General features: G+C 37.5%; 1 protein-coding gene across 1 annotated transcript in view; it reads left to right on the forward strand.

Annotated features, from left to right (window-relative positions):
- The first annotated feature begins 2,682 nt into the window (after positions 1-2,682).
- The window catches only part of MOV10L1 (Mov10 like RISC complex RNA helicase 1), a 31,070-nt gene continuing 15,962 nt past the window's right edge, over positions 2,683-17,790 (forward strand). Inside the window, exons 1-13 of the mRNA XM_037388192.1 lie at positions 2,683-2,808; positions 5,295-5,451; positions 5,863-5,975; positions 6,812-7,002; positions 9,079-9,219; positions 9,974-10,215; positions 10,349-10,544; positions 12,512-12,706; positions 13,452-13,566; positions 15,027-15,204; positions 15,812-15,882; positions 16,250-16,341; positions 17,104-17,162. Coding sequence (XP_037244089.1) covers positions 2,683-2,808; positions 5,295-5,451; positions 5,863-5,975; positions 6,812-7,002; positions 9,079-9,219; positions 9,974-10,215; positions 10,349-10,544; positions 12,512-12,706; positions 13,452-13,566; positions 15,027-15,204; positions 15,812-15,882; positions 16,250-16,341; positions 17,104-17,162 — 1,876 coding nt within the window. The remainder of the gene's footprint in view (positions 2,809-5,294; positions 5,452-5,862; positions 5,976-6,811; positions 7,003-9,078; positions 9,220-9,973; positions 10,216-10,348; positions 10,545-12,511; positions 12,707-13,451; positions 13,567-15,026; positions 15,205-15,811; positions 15,883-16,249; positions 16,342-17,103; positions 17,163-17,790) is intronic.

A 17,790-nucleotide genomic window follows, 5' to 3' on the forward strand; every position in this document is an offset into this window, starting at 1 on the left:
GAGTGTTGGTGTTGTGGTGGTGGGTGATGGATGGTTTGGGCTTCTTCTTGTACTACTGTATTAACAAATAAACCTTGTTCGTTTTTCTTGGGCTGTAGAATGAAAATGATGGTGTAGCTTTGATTTTTGAGGCTCCAAAATGGTGTACGTTTAAGATGCTTTTAGTAGCATTATTCAATGTAGCAAAAAGTGCCTTTTCATGTTTATGAAGACAGAGAAAAAGGATTTCTTACTGTATTAATGGTCTTGATTATGAGTGTAGCTAGTAATACGTTAGAAATCTAAACTAGCATGCTTCAGTCCGGCTTTAAGCTGGAAGTTGTAGTTCTGTTCAGTGGTAGTTTGTGTGATACATAAGCAGATACTACTTCTAATCCAAAAGACTTTAAACTCCTAGGTCAACAGAGAAACAGCACCACATCTCAGTTCAAAAGTGTATTAACTATAATGTTATGTAAACAAATTTGAAGAATTAATTGGTATATCTTCTTTACTTTTTTCCTGCTTTTTTGGTATTGAATTCTTAAATGTGTTGGATACCCCATGCAAACAATGCTGAGAGCTTTCTTTTGCTATAGTAAATATTGAAAGTAGTTGTTGGCCCCAAGCTTTTGGGAGAAGCTGTTTAGCTTGCAGGTGTTACTTTATCTCAAGTTTTTCAAGGTGTTTACATATATATATGCAGATGCTGGATTCTGCACCTAATATGAGGTGGTCCTGGCCTGGCTGAACAGAGAGCTTTGGCTGGAACTCAGGGAAACAAACAAACAAAAAAAAGTTATGACCTTTGGAAGAAGGGACAGACAACTCAGAAGGACTACAAGGATGTCGTGAGGTTATGCAGGGAGAAAATTGGAACGGCCAAAGCCCAACTAGAACTTAATCTGGCTACTGCCTTAAAAAAACAGTTAAAAATGATTCTATAAATACATAGCTAGCAACAAAAGGAGGACTAAGGAGTATCTCCATCCTTTATTGCATGCAGAAGGAAACATACTGATAAAGGCTTAGGTACTTAAAGATTGAGGCAAAGAAGGCATTAACAGGAAGACCAGCTGTTCTGTGGATACCCAGCCCCATAAGCTGGAAGACAGGGATGGGGAGCAGAATGAAGCCCCCGTAATCTAAGGGGAGATGGTCAGCAACCTGCCACACCACTTAGACACACATAAGTCTCTGGGGCCAGGTGGGATCCACCCAAGGGTACTGAGAGAGCTGGCAGAAGTCCTCACCAAGCCACCTTCAACCATTTATCAGCAGTTATGGCTAGCTGGGGAGGTCCCAGTTGACTGGAGGTTAGCGAATGTGACACCCGTCTACAAGAAGGGCCAGGAGGAGTATCCAGGGAGCTGTAGGGCTGTCAGTCTGACCTTGGTGCTGGGGAAGGTTATGGAGCAGACCATCCGGAGTGCCATCACGTGGCACGTACAGGTCAACCAGGTGATGAGGCCCAGTCAGCATGGGTTCATGAAAGATTGCATATTGGGAGAAATTTCTTTACTGAAAGGGTTGTCAAGCATTGGAGCAGGCTGCCCAGGGAAGTGATTGAGTCACCATCCCTGGAGGTATTATAAAGACATGTAGATGTCTTGCCAGTGTTAGGTTAACATTTTGACTCAATAATCTTAAAGGTCTTTTCCAACATAAATGATTCTGTGATTCTGTGTTTATATGTACAAACTGGGGGAGACTAGACAGCAGCCTTGAAAAGAGATCTGTGGGTTTGGGTTGATGGCAAGTGGAATATAAGCCAAGAGTGTGCCCTGGCAGCCAAAAGGGCCAACCACACCCTGGGGTGCATCGGGCACAGCATAGTTAGCCTGTCAAGGGAGGTGATAGTCCCACTCTCCACTGGTGCAGTCCCACCTCAAATACTATGTGCAGTTTTGTTGTCAACTAAGAAGGACATCAAACTATTAGAGTCTGTCCAGAGGAGGGTTACCAAGATGGTGAAGGGTCTCGAGGGCAGGACTCAGAAGGAGCAGCTGAGATCACTTGGCTTGTTCACCTTGGAGAAAAGAAGGCTGAGGAGTGACTTCATCACAGTCTGCAACTTCCTCAAGGGGGGAGTGGCGAGGGAGGTGCTGGTCCCCTCTCTCTGGGGACCAGCAACAGGACACAAGGAAATGGAATGAAGCTGCATCAGGGGAAGTTCAGATTGGACATTAGGAAAAGATTCTTTACTGGGAGGGTGGCCAGTGACTGGAACAGACTTCTCAGGGAAGTGGTGGTGGCGCCACACCTGTCAGAGTTTAAGGAGCATCTGGAAAATGATCTTAGTCATATGGTTTAGTTTTAGGTAGTCCTGCAAGGAGCAGGGAGTTGGCCTTAATGATCCTTATGGGTCCTCAAAATATTCTGGACTTTTCATGCAGCTTAAAGAGTGTTGGTTTTACAGTGTAGTCTGTATTTAACTAGCTTGCTTAATTGGTTGAAAGCATAACCTGCTGTAAGACTTCAAGACTTAAATGTGAAACTAATTAGTTGGCAACCGTTGGTATTTTTAATTGAACAAGAGAATGACTTTTTGGTAGAAGGGATAGCACTTTTAATAGCATTCATTACTGATTGCATAGTCATGTAAACAAGTGATTTGGTTTTATGTCAACACTTTTGGATGCAGGTGACAAAGAATTAAAAACTGTACAAGGAGTAGTGACAAGATTTTGCCATGATTATGGGATGATAGATGACGTGATAATCTTCACAAAGGATGCTGTTACAAAAAATATGCCACTGCTGGTTGGACAGGAAGTTACTGTGACTGTTGAAGAGGATAAAACATCAGGTGGCTTGAAGGCCATCAGGGTAAGAGGTGAAGACAAACAGTGGTCTCGTTTTCTCTTTAGTCTTGAGACGTTCTTTTGGAATTTACTTCAGTTTTAGACGTTCTTTTGGAAGTTACTTTAGTTTTAGCGTGCCAAATTCTACAAAATGGGAGAAACTGCCAGCCCTTCACCTAGTGGGGATAAGTTGTTTTGGTTTTTTACTATTACTACATTCCATATCCTTTAAAATATTGTTCCTTGAATACTGATTTTTCTGAATGTAAGTCCAGATGTAGTGAATATGAAACTGTTGGTTTAAAGAAATTCTGATGCAATTATCTCATCATACCTAGTTCAGATCTCTGTATTACCTTTTTTGAGTTTCAAAGTCAATTTTGTTATTGTTATATGAATAGTTAAGAACATAAAAACAGGGGCTGCAAGTTTACTTTCTTTGCGCAGAAGTGCATAAGAACATCAAGTTGCAAAACTTCTGTTGTAAAAAAATCTCCATTTTTATACCTCTCCAAGACACTAAGTTGCTGATTTCAGTACCTTTCTTGCTTAACACTTCATTTGTAAACCTACTTCAAGGTTGATTATACATTGTCACAACTTTAAACTACTGTATTTTTTTTAAAAATCATATAGGCTCAACTCTCAGGTGCCTGTGATAATCTAGCTAAGAAGCTGAGTCAAGTGGCCCTTCTCCATTTAGTTATTATGTAAATATGACTGGCGCTTCAAAGACTGACAGCAGTGCAGAAGCAGTTGATAAAGTATAGTGCAGCTAAAGCAAGCAGATACAAGCCAAGAACACGTGTTCTGTACCCAGTTAAGTACAGCACTAGATCAGTGTACTTAATCTGATAAACTCACCCTGACCAAAAGTCTGAACCAAAGCTTAAGCTGCTTGTACGGAGCAAATCACAGTGTAACTAGTTTAAAAGTTAACTTGAGATTTTTAGTAAATGGATGAACTTCCCTCAGCAGTGTTTGTTCTAGGATGATGCTTCAGCATCTGGAATGAGATCCATGTGATTAGGACAGAGCAGTTAGCCTTCGAACTGCTTTTTCTTGCTTTGTAATACATTTGTTCTTTGTGCAAATTGTGCCTCCAAGAAGTGCACCATAGAAAGGTAGTAATAGCATTTAACAAGTGTGTCTTAATATTTGTGAAAAGTGTGGCTATGAGAGGGCTGTCTTCCATCTGTGCATACTGCTCTGTAAGGGAAAGCTTGCACTGTATAGTCTTACGTCACTGTATTATTTTTTTCATATTATATACTGAGAAGATACTTTTTATTCAGAGTTTCTAGTCTTCATGTAGAAGTGAAAACTCTACAGTGAACTTTTGTTTTCTGTCCAGTTGTGGGTTTTTTAGTTACTCCCTTATCTGTGTTATTCTAGTTTTCCACTCAGTTTCTTTATTCTGATTGTGAATTCGTAAACACTTGGTTTTCGGAAGTAAGTTGTTAATTTAATGATCTAACTTGTACACTTACGCTACAGTTCATGGAAAAACTTGTCCATGGGCATTTTGTTCATTGTATTGGTTTAATTACTGCAGAGATACCTTGCACGCTTTCTTCATGCTTGCCTACGTCCTTATCCTCATAAGCCTCACAAAAGAAGAATTTGATTTTTTTTTTTCCTCCTGCTTTATTGAACAGTGTAGTGTCTCTACATAACAGCTGGAGTAAACAGTTCTTGCTTAATAGTAATAAGTGCTTCTGTCCCCTGGCGTTGGCGTTGTTACTGGCCCTAGCAGACCTTGTACAGCGCAGGGAACCTCTGAAGAATGAATGTTTGAACTGCAGAGTAGAGACCCCTGAACCCGTGATGGTGGTGGCCCTTTGGGAGCGAGGAAGAGAACTTGTGGTTCTAGGAATTCTAGTAATTAAGAGCAGAGGTGGCACATCCTTGCCCTAACATAGCTGGGGGGGGGAATGGTTTGTATACTTTGACAGTTTGTAGCTTGTGTTCTGCAGAGGGCTGTTTAAGCTAGTAAACTTAGGTTTGAGGTGTTGATATGGAGAATCTCTAAGAAGCAGCTCTTTGGGGGTTTTTTTGTTCAAATTACTAAAGAATGCCTGAGGGGCAGTCTGAAATACATTTAGTGTTTATAAATAACTTGAAAACTTTTTTGTTTTGCTTTCTGAGAAAGTGATGATCTAGTTTCACTTGCGTACAATCACATTGGGGGGGGGTGGGGTGTCCTCTTGTTATTATGAAGAAAAGTCTTAAGTAGACCTAAAGCAAGGAAGCATGAGTAAGATTGACAAATCAACATGTAATTATGGTAGTGTTGCAGTGCACAGCAGACTTCTTAAAAGAGAAGCAACGTAATGTTTACTACTCATTTTTTTTCCTGTACAAAAATGAACAGCTACAGTGAGCATAGAATTGTCTAATAAGAAGCTTGACTTCCATAACAGTTGAAATTCTGGTATTTATTGTAGGAATATGTTTAAGATATAATTTGAAGTATCAGCTGTTTGAATGTTAGGGGTGTTTGTATTATAGGTCGATGCTGTCCAGAATACGTGGGGAGATTCCAACGCTACTTGTGATGCTTCTGAACTAAATATGAAAGTATTAATTGGCAATATTACCTCTGTCTCTAAGGGTGGTGGCTATATTAATAAGAATACTTTTTTTGCAATGGAAAATGTCTGTGAAGGTAAGGACTTTCTTGTTTGTTCTTCCTTAATTATTTTTTTTTAATATCTACAATAGAAATATCTTCTGATAAACTTGCAGTCAGTGTCCCAAGTTCTGATAGAGTGTATGTTGTGAAACAAACAGGTATTTGGGTGAAGAAAGCTACCTGTTCATTTCTACTGAGCATAACTGGCATGCAGTCATGTAATCTTAAATTATATGTAAGCAAGTGTATTTTTCCACCAGCATTTCTTACATAGTTTGTCATAACCTGTTAGAGGAGGAACTGCAGAGAAGTTTGAACTCTGTGGATCTCAGTAATGCATTGTTCTGGATGGTCATTTTATTTAACTATAAACTAGTTCTGTATGGGAGTAATGCAGATGTCATTGGTAGCAATTAAACTTGAGAAATGCTCTGTTTTACATAGGTTTCAAACCTTTTGAAGGTGACTGGGTGCAAGCAAAATATTTTATTAACTCGACAACATGGAACAGTGAAGCAGTTGCTGTTAAGCCTTTGAGATACAAGCAAGTAGACAAGGTAAGTGTTCTGCGTGTTGTTTTTTGGCAAGAAGAATCTTGTGTGAAGTAGGGCTTTGAAGGTGGTTTTAAGTTGGTAGTATTGGTAGATCTTTATAATGCGTCTTTAAAAGATAAAACATATAAACTCATCCATTTATAGGATTATTTCAAAAATTACAAAGCTTTTTGAAAAAAACTTTTTGGTTAGAACAGGAAGAGCAACTTACTACTGGCTATCAATCGTTGATTGGGATGCTTACTGTTGGTTTAGTTACATTAATTATGATGAGGATGTGTGGATTTTCAGTCTTTTTTTGAGAAGTAATTGGAATTTAAATTATTTAATTTATCCAAGTTTGGCTTAAAACAACCATTTTCCTTTTTTTTTTTTTATTTTACTGAAAATGTTTGTTCCCTCTGCTAATACATAGATTAGGTTTATGGTTATTGTATTTGCCTTAACTGTGCATACTGAATGAACTGTACATATTTGCATGTCAAACAACAAAAATTTCTTCTCGTGTAACTGCTAATATTGAAGTCCATGATAAGTTGGTAAGTCACAAGATGGGTATCATGATTAAATCAAATGTACATATTGTAGTATGCACTTGTGTAGAACGTGATGCTTATCTGAGGTATTTGTGTTTCTTTGCACTTCTAAATTTAAAAACAAGCACAATGATTCTAGGTTAGAGCTGTATGTTATGTGTATATGTTACGAATAACTGAAACTTCAGAATTCATCTCTGTTAATGCTAGAATGATTGTTGCAGGAAAAAGCTATGCAATACTAGTATGCCTGTTAGCTTAAGCAGATAACATGAAGTAACACTGAATAACAAACTGTTACAGGTTCGCATTTCCAGCATCTGTGGAAGAAGTGGTACAATAGATGACAGTATATTTTTCACTTTGGATTCATTGAGACTTCCTGATGGCTATTGGCCTTGTAGACATGATCTAGTGAATGTGGTTGTGGTGGAGAGCAATCGGTCCTATTATCTTTGGAGAGCTCTCTGTTTGGTACCAGTCAGCTGGGATCGGTAATATTTGTTCTTTCATTCTCTTTTCATTTAACAACTAGAGATGAATTGTAATTATGCAGCATAATTTTTTTGCATCTGTTAAGCAAGAAACACTGTCAGTTCTTCACTGGTTGTCTAGAAGTCATCATAGACCATTGGGAAGATCAGCCTGATAGGATTTGGCCCTTGCTTTTTCTTCCTGTCTAGAAGGTGGGGACATCTGTGCTTACTCAAGAAGCAAAACTAGTAGCCACCGAGCTCAGGGATATTGCTAGGCAAGGAAGGAATATTGCCTGGTTTTGTTAGTAAAATGCCAGGCTCACTCTCTGACCTTGTTTTTTCTCTAATCTATGTTCTTCTTGCAAGGATCTTACTGTTTGAAAACCATTCTTTGCAAAACTGATGTGAAATGGAAGTTTAATCCATTTTGCTTACATTGTAGTGATTCTTCAGATGTCTCTCCTAAATGGAATAGTTTAATGATCTGACTAATAGAGATTCATTGGGCTTGCAAATACCAAAGGGAGGGAGAGGTTCTGCAGGTACTTTAGATGGCATATGTGATGTGAGGTGGATCTGGCCAGACTGCAGTAAAGGTTGGAAAAGTAGATGATCAGGGTGGAGAAGCAGCAGCAAAAATTTGTGAAATAAGCAGCTACGCAAGTGTAGAATAGGCAACACTAGTCAGTAGCAGTTCTTCAGCAATGATAGTTTGACTTATGAGTTACTGTCTTGTGAAAAACACAAATACTGCCCAAATGTGTATAAATAGGGCTATTTCATGTAAAATCTTTCACTCCCAGTGCTAACAAGGACTTGGTAATCTGATTCTGCAAGCCAAAAATAAACTGCTGGCCAATTGGCAAGTCCAAACGAGAGCAAAACCAACATTTTGATACCTCTCATTCATAGTCTTTGGGAAAACTTGCCTTGTTCAATCTCTAGGAAATATAGCTAAGGGTGGTACATGTGTTTTCGGAGGAACTGTGAAGAATGGGATAAGATGTTTTCACTGGAAATAACAGATATAATAGGTTTAAATTGTACCTGGATGAAGCTTCATCACTTGGCACAATAGTACAACTCACTGATTTCTTTCAGGTGAACGTAACTTTAATGATGGATTTTAAACAGAAAATTATTACTAAACCCAAGTTACAAAAGTAGACCTATAGGGTTGATTTCTCAGTTTTCGTGTATTTCCTACCATATCAAAAAATTGAAGCAGCTTAAGCTGCAGTGGGAGACATCTAGTGGGCTTTGCTAGTAAATTGATGTAGCTAATAAAGAACAGATGCAGTCATTTTTTACTTTATTGGATAACTAAGGATCACTTAGGGTGTGTAAATATTGGTGAGATTATTAAAGTATTTCCAAGTTAATTTTGTGCCATTTTATCTAACTGAATAGTTTTAGCTGTAGCATAGAAACAATTGTTCAAATGATTTCTACAGGTAGATGACACTGTGAGGTTAGAGTGGTGGTCACTGTCTCAGAGCGAAGAGCATGTGACTTTGGTTTCATAGGCATTTTTCGTAAGTAGTATGTGTGATAGTTTTTAAGGGTGTTTTTTGTTTTTCAGCCTTTTTTAAACTAAATCTTCAGTTTGCTACTTTCAGATTGTAGCAGTAAGCAGAAGACATAAGTGCTTGGAGTACCTGTTAAATATTTCCAGTGTAGTTATTTTATCTCTTAAACCCCAGTGTTAATCAGGGCTCTTGCTAAGAAGCTGCTCTTTGTTGTGTCTTGGTTAAGCTCCCAAAGAGATCTGCAACAGCTTCAGTCACCATTTGATTCAGCTCTTCAGCAAAGATTAGCTAGCTTCTTAATCATTTTAGTCTTGTATCCAAAGTTTTATGCTGGTTTATTTTGCTGTTGACAAGAGACTTGTGGTTTTTAACTTACTGCTTAAATTAGTAAAGGCAATTGATTGTCTTGGAACTATAAGTAGCTGAGAAAGTGAACCCTCTCACCTGCTTCTTCCTAAATAGCATGACTATTTTGGTATAGTGATTCTTAAGCTTATGCTGAATCAAAGATATTTGCTGAATCTTATCTGCGTTTCAAAACTGCTAATGAAAATTATTTTTACAGACAGTCTCACTCTAATGGAGTCAATCTGAATGAGCCTTATGAAGACTTAATAAGAGACAAAGGAGGGTTGGAAGTATCAAGAATGACTAATTTTGGAACTCTGAAGCAGGGGGAATCTAAAAGAATAATTCTTTGGATAGAGTAAGCCTTTCTGATTGTTCTAAGCTTGCTTTCTTATCATTACTCCATAGTTTGTAAACCTGTCTTTCATACGGAAGCCCCTCATTGTTGAGCCTTGTGGTTCATGGTCTTCAAGTGACCGTCAAATACTATGGAATTACAGAGAATTTCATATCGAATTTAATGTCTTTAGGATAGTCTTTTTGTTGAGTATCTATCTTAAAGATAGTGGTTTGAGACTCCCCAGTCCTATGTCTCTTTTCAGTCCTAGTAAAATCCTTTCTGAAATGAGGATTAAAGGAAACGCTTTTACTTGTAAGTGTGTTTAATTTAAACTGCAGATACACTGTCATCTTCAAAATCTTAGAAAAAAGAGGACTATTGCATGCTCATGTATTAAAAGTTTTCTGGTTGGTTTTTTTTCACATCTGGGCACAGAGGCTCAAATGAAGTCACACCTGAATACCCTCTATTCATTGCTATGTCTCTTTCCTAAGAGTTAGTTACCCAATGATAAATTTTAAGTTACCACAGCTTTTTTTATACGTAGTATTTCTGTATGCTGCATATGGTGGTTGATAATGGCCTAGTACATTTAGCAGATGTTCTAGTCCTCATGAGTTAGAAGCAACAGTGCAACTTTCTGATAGTGGTTATGAAATAATGGTGAGCTAACCTGCTACAGACAGTTGTATTTGACTTCAGGTAGAATTAAGCTTCCCAAAAATATTAACTATGCATTTAATTATGTGCTTAATTACATAACTACTTCTAGGAATAAAGGGAGTGTATCACAGTCGTTAATCAGCTGCAGATTGGCTGGATGGGTGAAAGACAAGCAATTCAGTTTCCAAATTCCTCAAAAATGTGAGAACAGTCCAGAAGCACATCTGTCATCTTTTCCTATAAACCAAGACGACCTCTCAAAAGCTGCAATTAATTCATGTAATGACAATGGAGGAACAACATACAAGCCATTGAATAATACATCCATTACAAAGCATAGAGTTGTTCCAGGTACAGTGAAATGTTAACATTTGAATGCTGAGTGTTATCTCCTCAAAAGACCTGTAAGTTTGTTTGAGTAGACTTGCCTATGCTAGTGATAGCAGTTGTGGTAACAGAATTTATTATAATGTGTTTACTGCAGAAGGAATCAATTCTCAGGATACAAATTTATCAAGGATGAAAGAGAACTTTTCCTTGGTGAAAAATGAAGATCCACATAATGCAGAAGATGAGCAAAGGGAAGATGTGAAACAACCAATAAAGCATGTCAATATTGCTGAAGAAATCTGCATACCACCAGGTGGAAAAACATTCATAGTGATCATATGCACAGCTGTGTGAGTATTTCTATTGGTTCTGAGCAATACAATGGAAACAAGTCATAAAAATTGATGTAATAGTTCCCTTATTCTGGGCACAGTTCTGCAGTGTTTTCTTTTTTTGTGTAGGCTAAAGTAAACCAGTATATATTGGAATTTGAAAATAGTTAGCATTTTGATGCTTGATTCTGATTTTTGTTGAAAGAACACGGTAGTAGTAAATGAAGAAATATAGCGGGAGTAGATAACTTCTGTAAAATGAACACAGTAAGGTGAAGATAATGCCTACAGGTGATTACATTCCTTTCAGGAAACCTATTGCTCCATGAGCACTAGAGCTAATGTAGATTTCCTGGGAATTTTTGTTATATCTGACAGGTTTCTTCCAGTCTTGGTATCCTGACATCATGTTCATATTGCTACATGCCTTCATCTCAAGCTTTGCTGCCCTGTGATATTAAATGCAGGTTATGTATGCTTAAATAAAACTTTTTGACTTGATGGTGTAATTTATAGTGCAGTTGGTTTGCAGATCTTAGAAGACCCTTGAAAAACAAAAGTACTTTGCTATAAAAAATATTTCATGGATTTAGTTAAGAACAAAAAGTGGCTTTGTGTGAGCTCTTTCAGAATTCAAGTAGGAACCTCATGCTGGAAAGCTTACTTTCATATTCTTTTCACTTACTTCCCGCTGTAGCTCTACAAACGTTGTGTACCACAACCGCTGATTCTTGTGATCATAATTTAAGAGCTGGACAGGGGAAAACAAGATCAAATGGTTTCATTCATCAAAGTAACACTGCATTAACTTTCACACTACTTCTGTTACCATTTTAAATAGTGAGGCAAGGCGTAGAAATTTTCATAGGGGGATGATTTAGCTGCAAATTGAAAGGTAAGTGGCAGGCATGGGTTGCCTTTGTGGAGAAGTACGTAGAAAGAACAATTCATATTTCACTGTAGATCTATAAGTGCCTTAAAATCTGAGAATCTTGTAATAAGACAGAACAATCCACACAGAACTGCATGGGACACTGCAGCATGAAGGTAACAAGTGCTGGCTGGCCACTTAAGAGACCACAGAACCTGAAAATTCAGACCGTAAATCTGGACAATTTATAGTGTCTCACTGAATTTGTATATCAGAGAAAACCAGGCTATAGCTTTAATCTGAGCAGATAGTGTTAGTTGGCAGGAAAAAGTGTTACTCCTGCCAAAGAGAAAGTAAGCTGGAGTCCTTCTGGGATGCTTTTGTTTCAGGCACATAATAACAGTGTTGGACTATGTAGTTAGTGCTGAGGAGAGAATTGGGCTCTAGGTAGCGCTGGGATGAGTTCTTCAAGGGATTTTTAGAGCAGATGGTGTATGTTAGATCTTTTGTCTTAAGTTCTGTAGAAACCAGTCTGAAGAAAATGTTCCCTCTGATTTTATTCCTCCCTCCCCCCCCCCCCTTGTCACTCCCCAAGCACAGCTTACAAATATGAAGTGCATTTTTCAGAAATAAAGGCTCTTTCCTTCTTTCTCCACTTGATGTGCTTACAGTTAGGATTCAGTTCTGGGTATGCTTAAGCAAGGTGGAGCTTTTGCTCCAACAAAGCTGTTGCTGCAAACAGTGAAGGGCTATGCTTCATGTTCCTCTGGAAGTATTTGGCTCATCTTTTTCAGTGAGAGTAATTCAAAGATGTTCCTTGTGACGGAAGTATTAATTCTGTACCTCGTATGCTGAGGGGAGGGATTTTGCTCTTTATCCACACTTTTGATGAAATTAGGGTTTTGAGATTTTTACTTCTTTTTTATTATTTTATTATTATTTATGATACCCTGATTGAACCACGATGGGGACTAAGTGTGAGGAATTAATTTAGTAGTTTTCACGTTACTGAAATGAGAACCTACACTTTTATTTTAAAATATACTTAACGACTGGGGAAAATGAAGTATGAACATGATGGTTTTAAGAATATAACTTTTGCTTACTTTTGAAGAAATCCTGGGTACAGCAAGGAACTCCTGTTGCTTGGTTTTTCTGATTTTACTGTTGGACGCTATGTTGAAGCCACTGTAAAAACCGAAGAAGAATTACTAATAGCACCTGTGGAACCATTTTCTCTAAGAAAGCCTAAAATTATTCCAGAACCTCAGCCAAGGAAGACAACAGTGGTTGCCCCTACATGCAGAAGGTACTGGGAGTTAGAGCCAAAAAAATAACACTTGCCTAATACTGCTGTATTTGGTATTGCTGTATCCCTTCTGTAATGCTGACAAAGGTGATACAAAACTGAGAGTCTGTACGTGTTTCTACATATGTTGTAAACAAGATCATTGTAGACCTAACTGATAGAAGAGGTTGTTTCAGTGATGAACTGCTTCATTTCTTTGTAGGTTTCTCAAATGGGAGCTCTTTCTACTGTATAATGTGATGATAAACACTGTTGTATAGTAATCCACAAGTAACAGTTGTGTTATTGAGAAAAATGATGGAAACTTGGAAATAGTTTTGCAAGAGAGTTAGCTTTTCAACTCATCAAGCAACTCCGATATCTGTATCTGATAAATGTTTCCCATCTTTCATTCAAAACTTCTTTTGCAAATACTCTTCCATTATACTTACAGTATTTGCTTAGTTACAAAAATATCACTACTGAAAAAGCAGGCACACAATGTTTTCAAGTAATCTGTAACTGCAACGCTTACCTTTCTTCCCAGTACAGCAAACTTCTTGTTGTGGTTTAACCCCAGCTGGCAACTACCACAAAACCAGGACATGTCTCAGCTGTTACCTTGAAGGAATCATTGGGTTTGGGGGGTGTGTGTGTGTTGGTTTTATAGCCTTGATGATGTGGCATGTTAATTACCTGTTTTTCACATATATAATTTGAGAAAGCTAAATGATATGTCCTACTTATTTTTATCTGTTTGTTTTAGAAATCATAGAAAGAAGTTGCCAAGCTTTCTCCCACATTATACCATACCAAATGAGTTACGGAAATGTGTGGAGCAGAAATTAGACATACTGACCTTTCAGCCTCTCCTGGCAGAGGTATGCAAGTGTAGGTTTATATAAGAAAATATATTCTATGTAAGTGTGTTTCTTCAAGCTGGCCTTAATTTAGCAAAGATGTGTAGCCCATAGTGTAATACAAGGTGATGTAGTACTGTTACCAAGTAGGCTTAAGACATCTATATGCCATAACTTCTATGTATTTCAATATGTCGCAGAATCCAAGCTTATAAGAGCACGAAAGGGTAAATGTGACAAACCGAAAACGGAGTAGAAGTGCAGTGGGAGTGGGAGAAATATTACAGAAGCTGAACAGAGATTATTTTTCACTGTCACTTTTTAGGTGTCATTGGAAAGGGTTTTTTGGTATGTCAGAACAGTAGTCTAGCAGTTGTTTCATAGCAAATGAAAGCAGAAATTCTTAAGTTATTGCAATAACAGAGGATTCTTTTCTGGTTTATCCTCAAATTTAATTCACTACAGCTTGTTAAGATTCTTCCTTCAAGTATAGCTATTTCAGAATACATTAAAAAAAACCCAAAAAAACCCAAAAAAAAAACCCCAAAAAAACCTGAAGTCTAACAAGAATATTCCAGTGATTCATTCTTCAAAACTTTGTCCTGATTTGATTTCTGGTAGAACTTCTGCTGCAACTCACTTCTTTCCCCTAACTTTTTAAGGACTTATGAACTGCAGATGGTACTTAGCCTTTTACACTTTTGAAAAATTATGTTGTCTGCTTTCTAAACAGCTCACACAAAAGCTGAGGTCACAGCGTTAAGATAGCAGATTAGCGATCCTCTCTCAAAAGGAAGGCAAAACTGCAGTGTTTGAAATAATTGTATACTAAAATTCTGCTGTTAATGGTGATCTCTTTAACCACACACCTTAAGTGCTGTCTGATACTGGTGACTTTTAAGTCTGTTCCAGAAAGCACTACTCATTCACCTTGTATCTCAATGAGAAGATACCAAATAGAAACCATTCTGTGCTATCACTTATTATTTAGAAGTCTTGGAGAATACCACTTCAGTGAGATGTAGTAACCTCTGAAGAGGAAGTTCAGGTTCTTTCAGCTTGCCAGAAGTTGTATAATCATCAGCCAGGGTCAAGACTGACATGACTCTCTTCACCTGTCTCTGACCTATGTATTTAGATTTTATGCTTTTTGGGATTTCTGAGCATAGAAATCCGTTTGTAGGTTGCTCACTGAATTCAGATGTTGAAGTTGCCATTGTAATAGGGAGAGACTTGGCTAACCCTTTAGCTGACTGGCTATTGTATCTGAACTCCAGGGATTATACTAACTGCGCTTTGACTGCAGGGGGAGTTTAAAATACTAGTTAATATATAGATACATATATTTAAGTGCCTCAGTTGGCAACCTAGTTGCTGTACAGCCCGTCTTAAGAGGTGTTTCATATTATGTTAAGAATAGTGGGTTCCATATCTTAGTGTAGAAGTTACAATAATGTATATTGTTTTGATTTGGTTTTCAGGGTCTTAATCTAGATAATTATAAAGCAAACTTTTCTACTCTCTTGTGGCTTGAAGAGATCCATGCAGAAATGGACATAAAAGACTTTAACATGAGTGGGGTTACTTTGAAAAGGAATGGGAACTTGTTAGTGTTGGAAGTGCCAGGAGTGGAAGAGGGCACACCTCACCTGATTCCAGGTAGTAACTAATGTGAGATAAATGGCAGGCTGATCAATATTTTCAGTGCAACACAAACTCCATTGCTTATTCATTTGTTTAAAGAAGTCTGTCACATATTTGAACAAAAGTTATTAATCTAGACTCCTAGCCAGATGAACTGTACTGTTAACATGAGTCTTAATTGGCTGCTGTGTGAAGCAGCATTGCATGTGTCTGTTCTTATGTATGTTCCACTACTTTTTAGGATTTTTATGTATGAAAATTGGTGGGGCTTTCAGCAAAAATAATTGTCTTTTAAGTTATTACTACATTACAGTTAAGTGTATCAAAAGCAAAAGCTGGGACAGTAGTTTAAATTCAGAATCTCAAATAATACAATATACAAAAGACTGTTTTCAGGAAGTATTGTCTGATGATGTAATTAGGTACCTTTTGAAATGTAACATACAACTGCATTTCAGAAGAGGTACTTACAGATGCAGTAATTTCACTGAAGTTAGTTAACATCATGCATCCTGCAAATTCCTTGTTTAGCCATGCAAAAGAGGAAGAAATTAAGTGCTACAGCAAGAATTTTACTATTCCTTGTAACAGTATGTTGTCTTGTAACTTTGTTTGCAATTAGGTGGTAAGGTGATACTGAAAAGTCAGATCTACTCTGAGCATATAATTGAGTACATTGCTTATATTACTGAGGTAAGTAAGGTGTATCTCTTGTTGAAAGTACTGTGGTCAACAGGTTACAAAGGGGAAGCTGGCAATTCGTAGAGTTGCAGACTAGTTTAACCTGTGTTCTGGGAAGCTAGATTTGTATTATCTACATTTGGAGTGACGATTTTGTATTTTTTAAAGACTTTGGCTTCCCTGTTCTTTCTAGATTATAATCTTTACCTGCTCTGAAAGCACTCGTAACATAATCTAGATATGCAATACGTTGATAGCAGGTAAATCTGGGTGTTCTTTTTGGAGGCGACAGGGCTGTTCAGTGCTTTCAGAGGTGCTTCTCTCAAGGTTTAATACTTTAAACACATCAATACACTGACTTCTTTTATCTTTACAACAGATACGTAATGAAGATGTTACTCTTAAATGTAATGCAGACTTTGAACAGGCTTATAACTTGGAACCCATGGATGTGGAGTTTGTGCATTGCAGGTATTTTCATGTTTCCAAAAAGCTGCATTTAATGATTCCTCTAGTAAAGTGACTTCTAAAATATATACGACTGTCAGTTGGGTGTTCTGGTGGATGCAGGTAGGAGAAGGACATAATTATGATTTTGACAATTCTTTTACCTCTTTCCCTCAACATACCTTTGCCACTACATGCATTGGTAAAAAACTGCAACTGTAGTGATGATGTACAAAGAATTCTTGTCTCTAGCCACTCTAAGTGATTGCAGCAGTGCCAGGCAGTGAAATGAGGAGGGATGAGGCAGGGTGGTTGTTTCTTTTTTGGGTTTTTTTTGATTTTTTTTTTTTTGTTTTGTTTTTGGGGTTTTTGGGGTTTTTTTTTTAGGAAAAAAATATACTAATATGGCTGCAAGACTGTGCCAAAAAAAAATAAATCACTGATGTTAACCACCCATCCTTTTATACTTTTGTTTTATTTGTGGGATGTTTGCTATCTGTACGGAGTTGCTTTATCTTCTTTGTGAAATCAGCTTTGCAGAGAACTTCCTTGAAAGACTATCTAAGTCTGGAACACCAGCCCCTCTTTGTCTCACTGATGAGCTAAAGAATATACGTATCAATATTGTTCGTAGCAAAGCTGTTCATTGGCGTTTCTGCAGCATATTTCTCAATAGATGCTGCTTTACAAAAATTAAACTCCTATTTTCTTATCCACTGGTGCATAGTAATAAATACTGCAAAATAAACTTTTGCTTTAATCTACAAATTCATATTCTGATAACAGGATTACTAGCAGGCGATGCCAGCTGGCAGTTGAGCAAGCAGTCTACCTGGGTGAAAAAGGTATGTTTCAGTTGACTTTAAGCGATCTAGAGGAAGTCACATGGTTTATATTGCTTTCACATAAGGGCATACTGAGAAGAATGCATTGTAGCTTGTTCTTAGAGGAGTTTTCTGTAGTATTTAAAAAAACAAGCAAACCTCTCTGAGTCTAGAGTAAATGTCATCAGAATAATTTCATCTGTGGGCCATCACAGGGGAGAGGAGTCGAAACAAACTTTTGTGAACTGTTTGAGCCAATAAGAATTATAGTAATCGTACTGTTATAATAATAGCAAGTGAAACAACATTGTTTTGTGTTACCTTGGAATTTATTAAAAGGTACTCATTTCCTGGTTTATGGTTGAGTAGAACAGTCCACATAAACTTCACACAGCTCTTTACCATTTTTACGTTAGTTCTGATAAACCATTTTTGGTGACTCAGAGCAAGCTGATGTATCAGCAATAACGTTAATTAGTGGAAAGTGCAAAGTGTTTGTGTGGCTTTCAAATTTCTCTTTCTCTTTCATCTCTAAATTTGAAGTGTTATTTCCGGAAAGGTTTGTCTTACAATCGCCACAAGCTATCAAGACCCAGAATACTACTGAGTATAGCATTGTTGATGATGGCGTTGAACAATGTTCCCAGCA

The sequence above is a fragment of the Falco rusticolus genome, chromosome 5 (assembly GCF_015220075.1).
Source record: "Falco rusticolus isolate bFalRus1 chromosome 5, bFalRus1.pri, whole genome shotgun sequence".
NCBI lineage: Eukaryota > Metazoa > Chordata > Aves > Falconiformes > Falconidae > Falco > Falco rusticolus.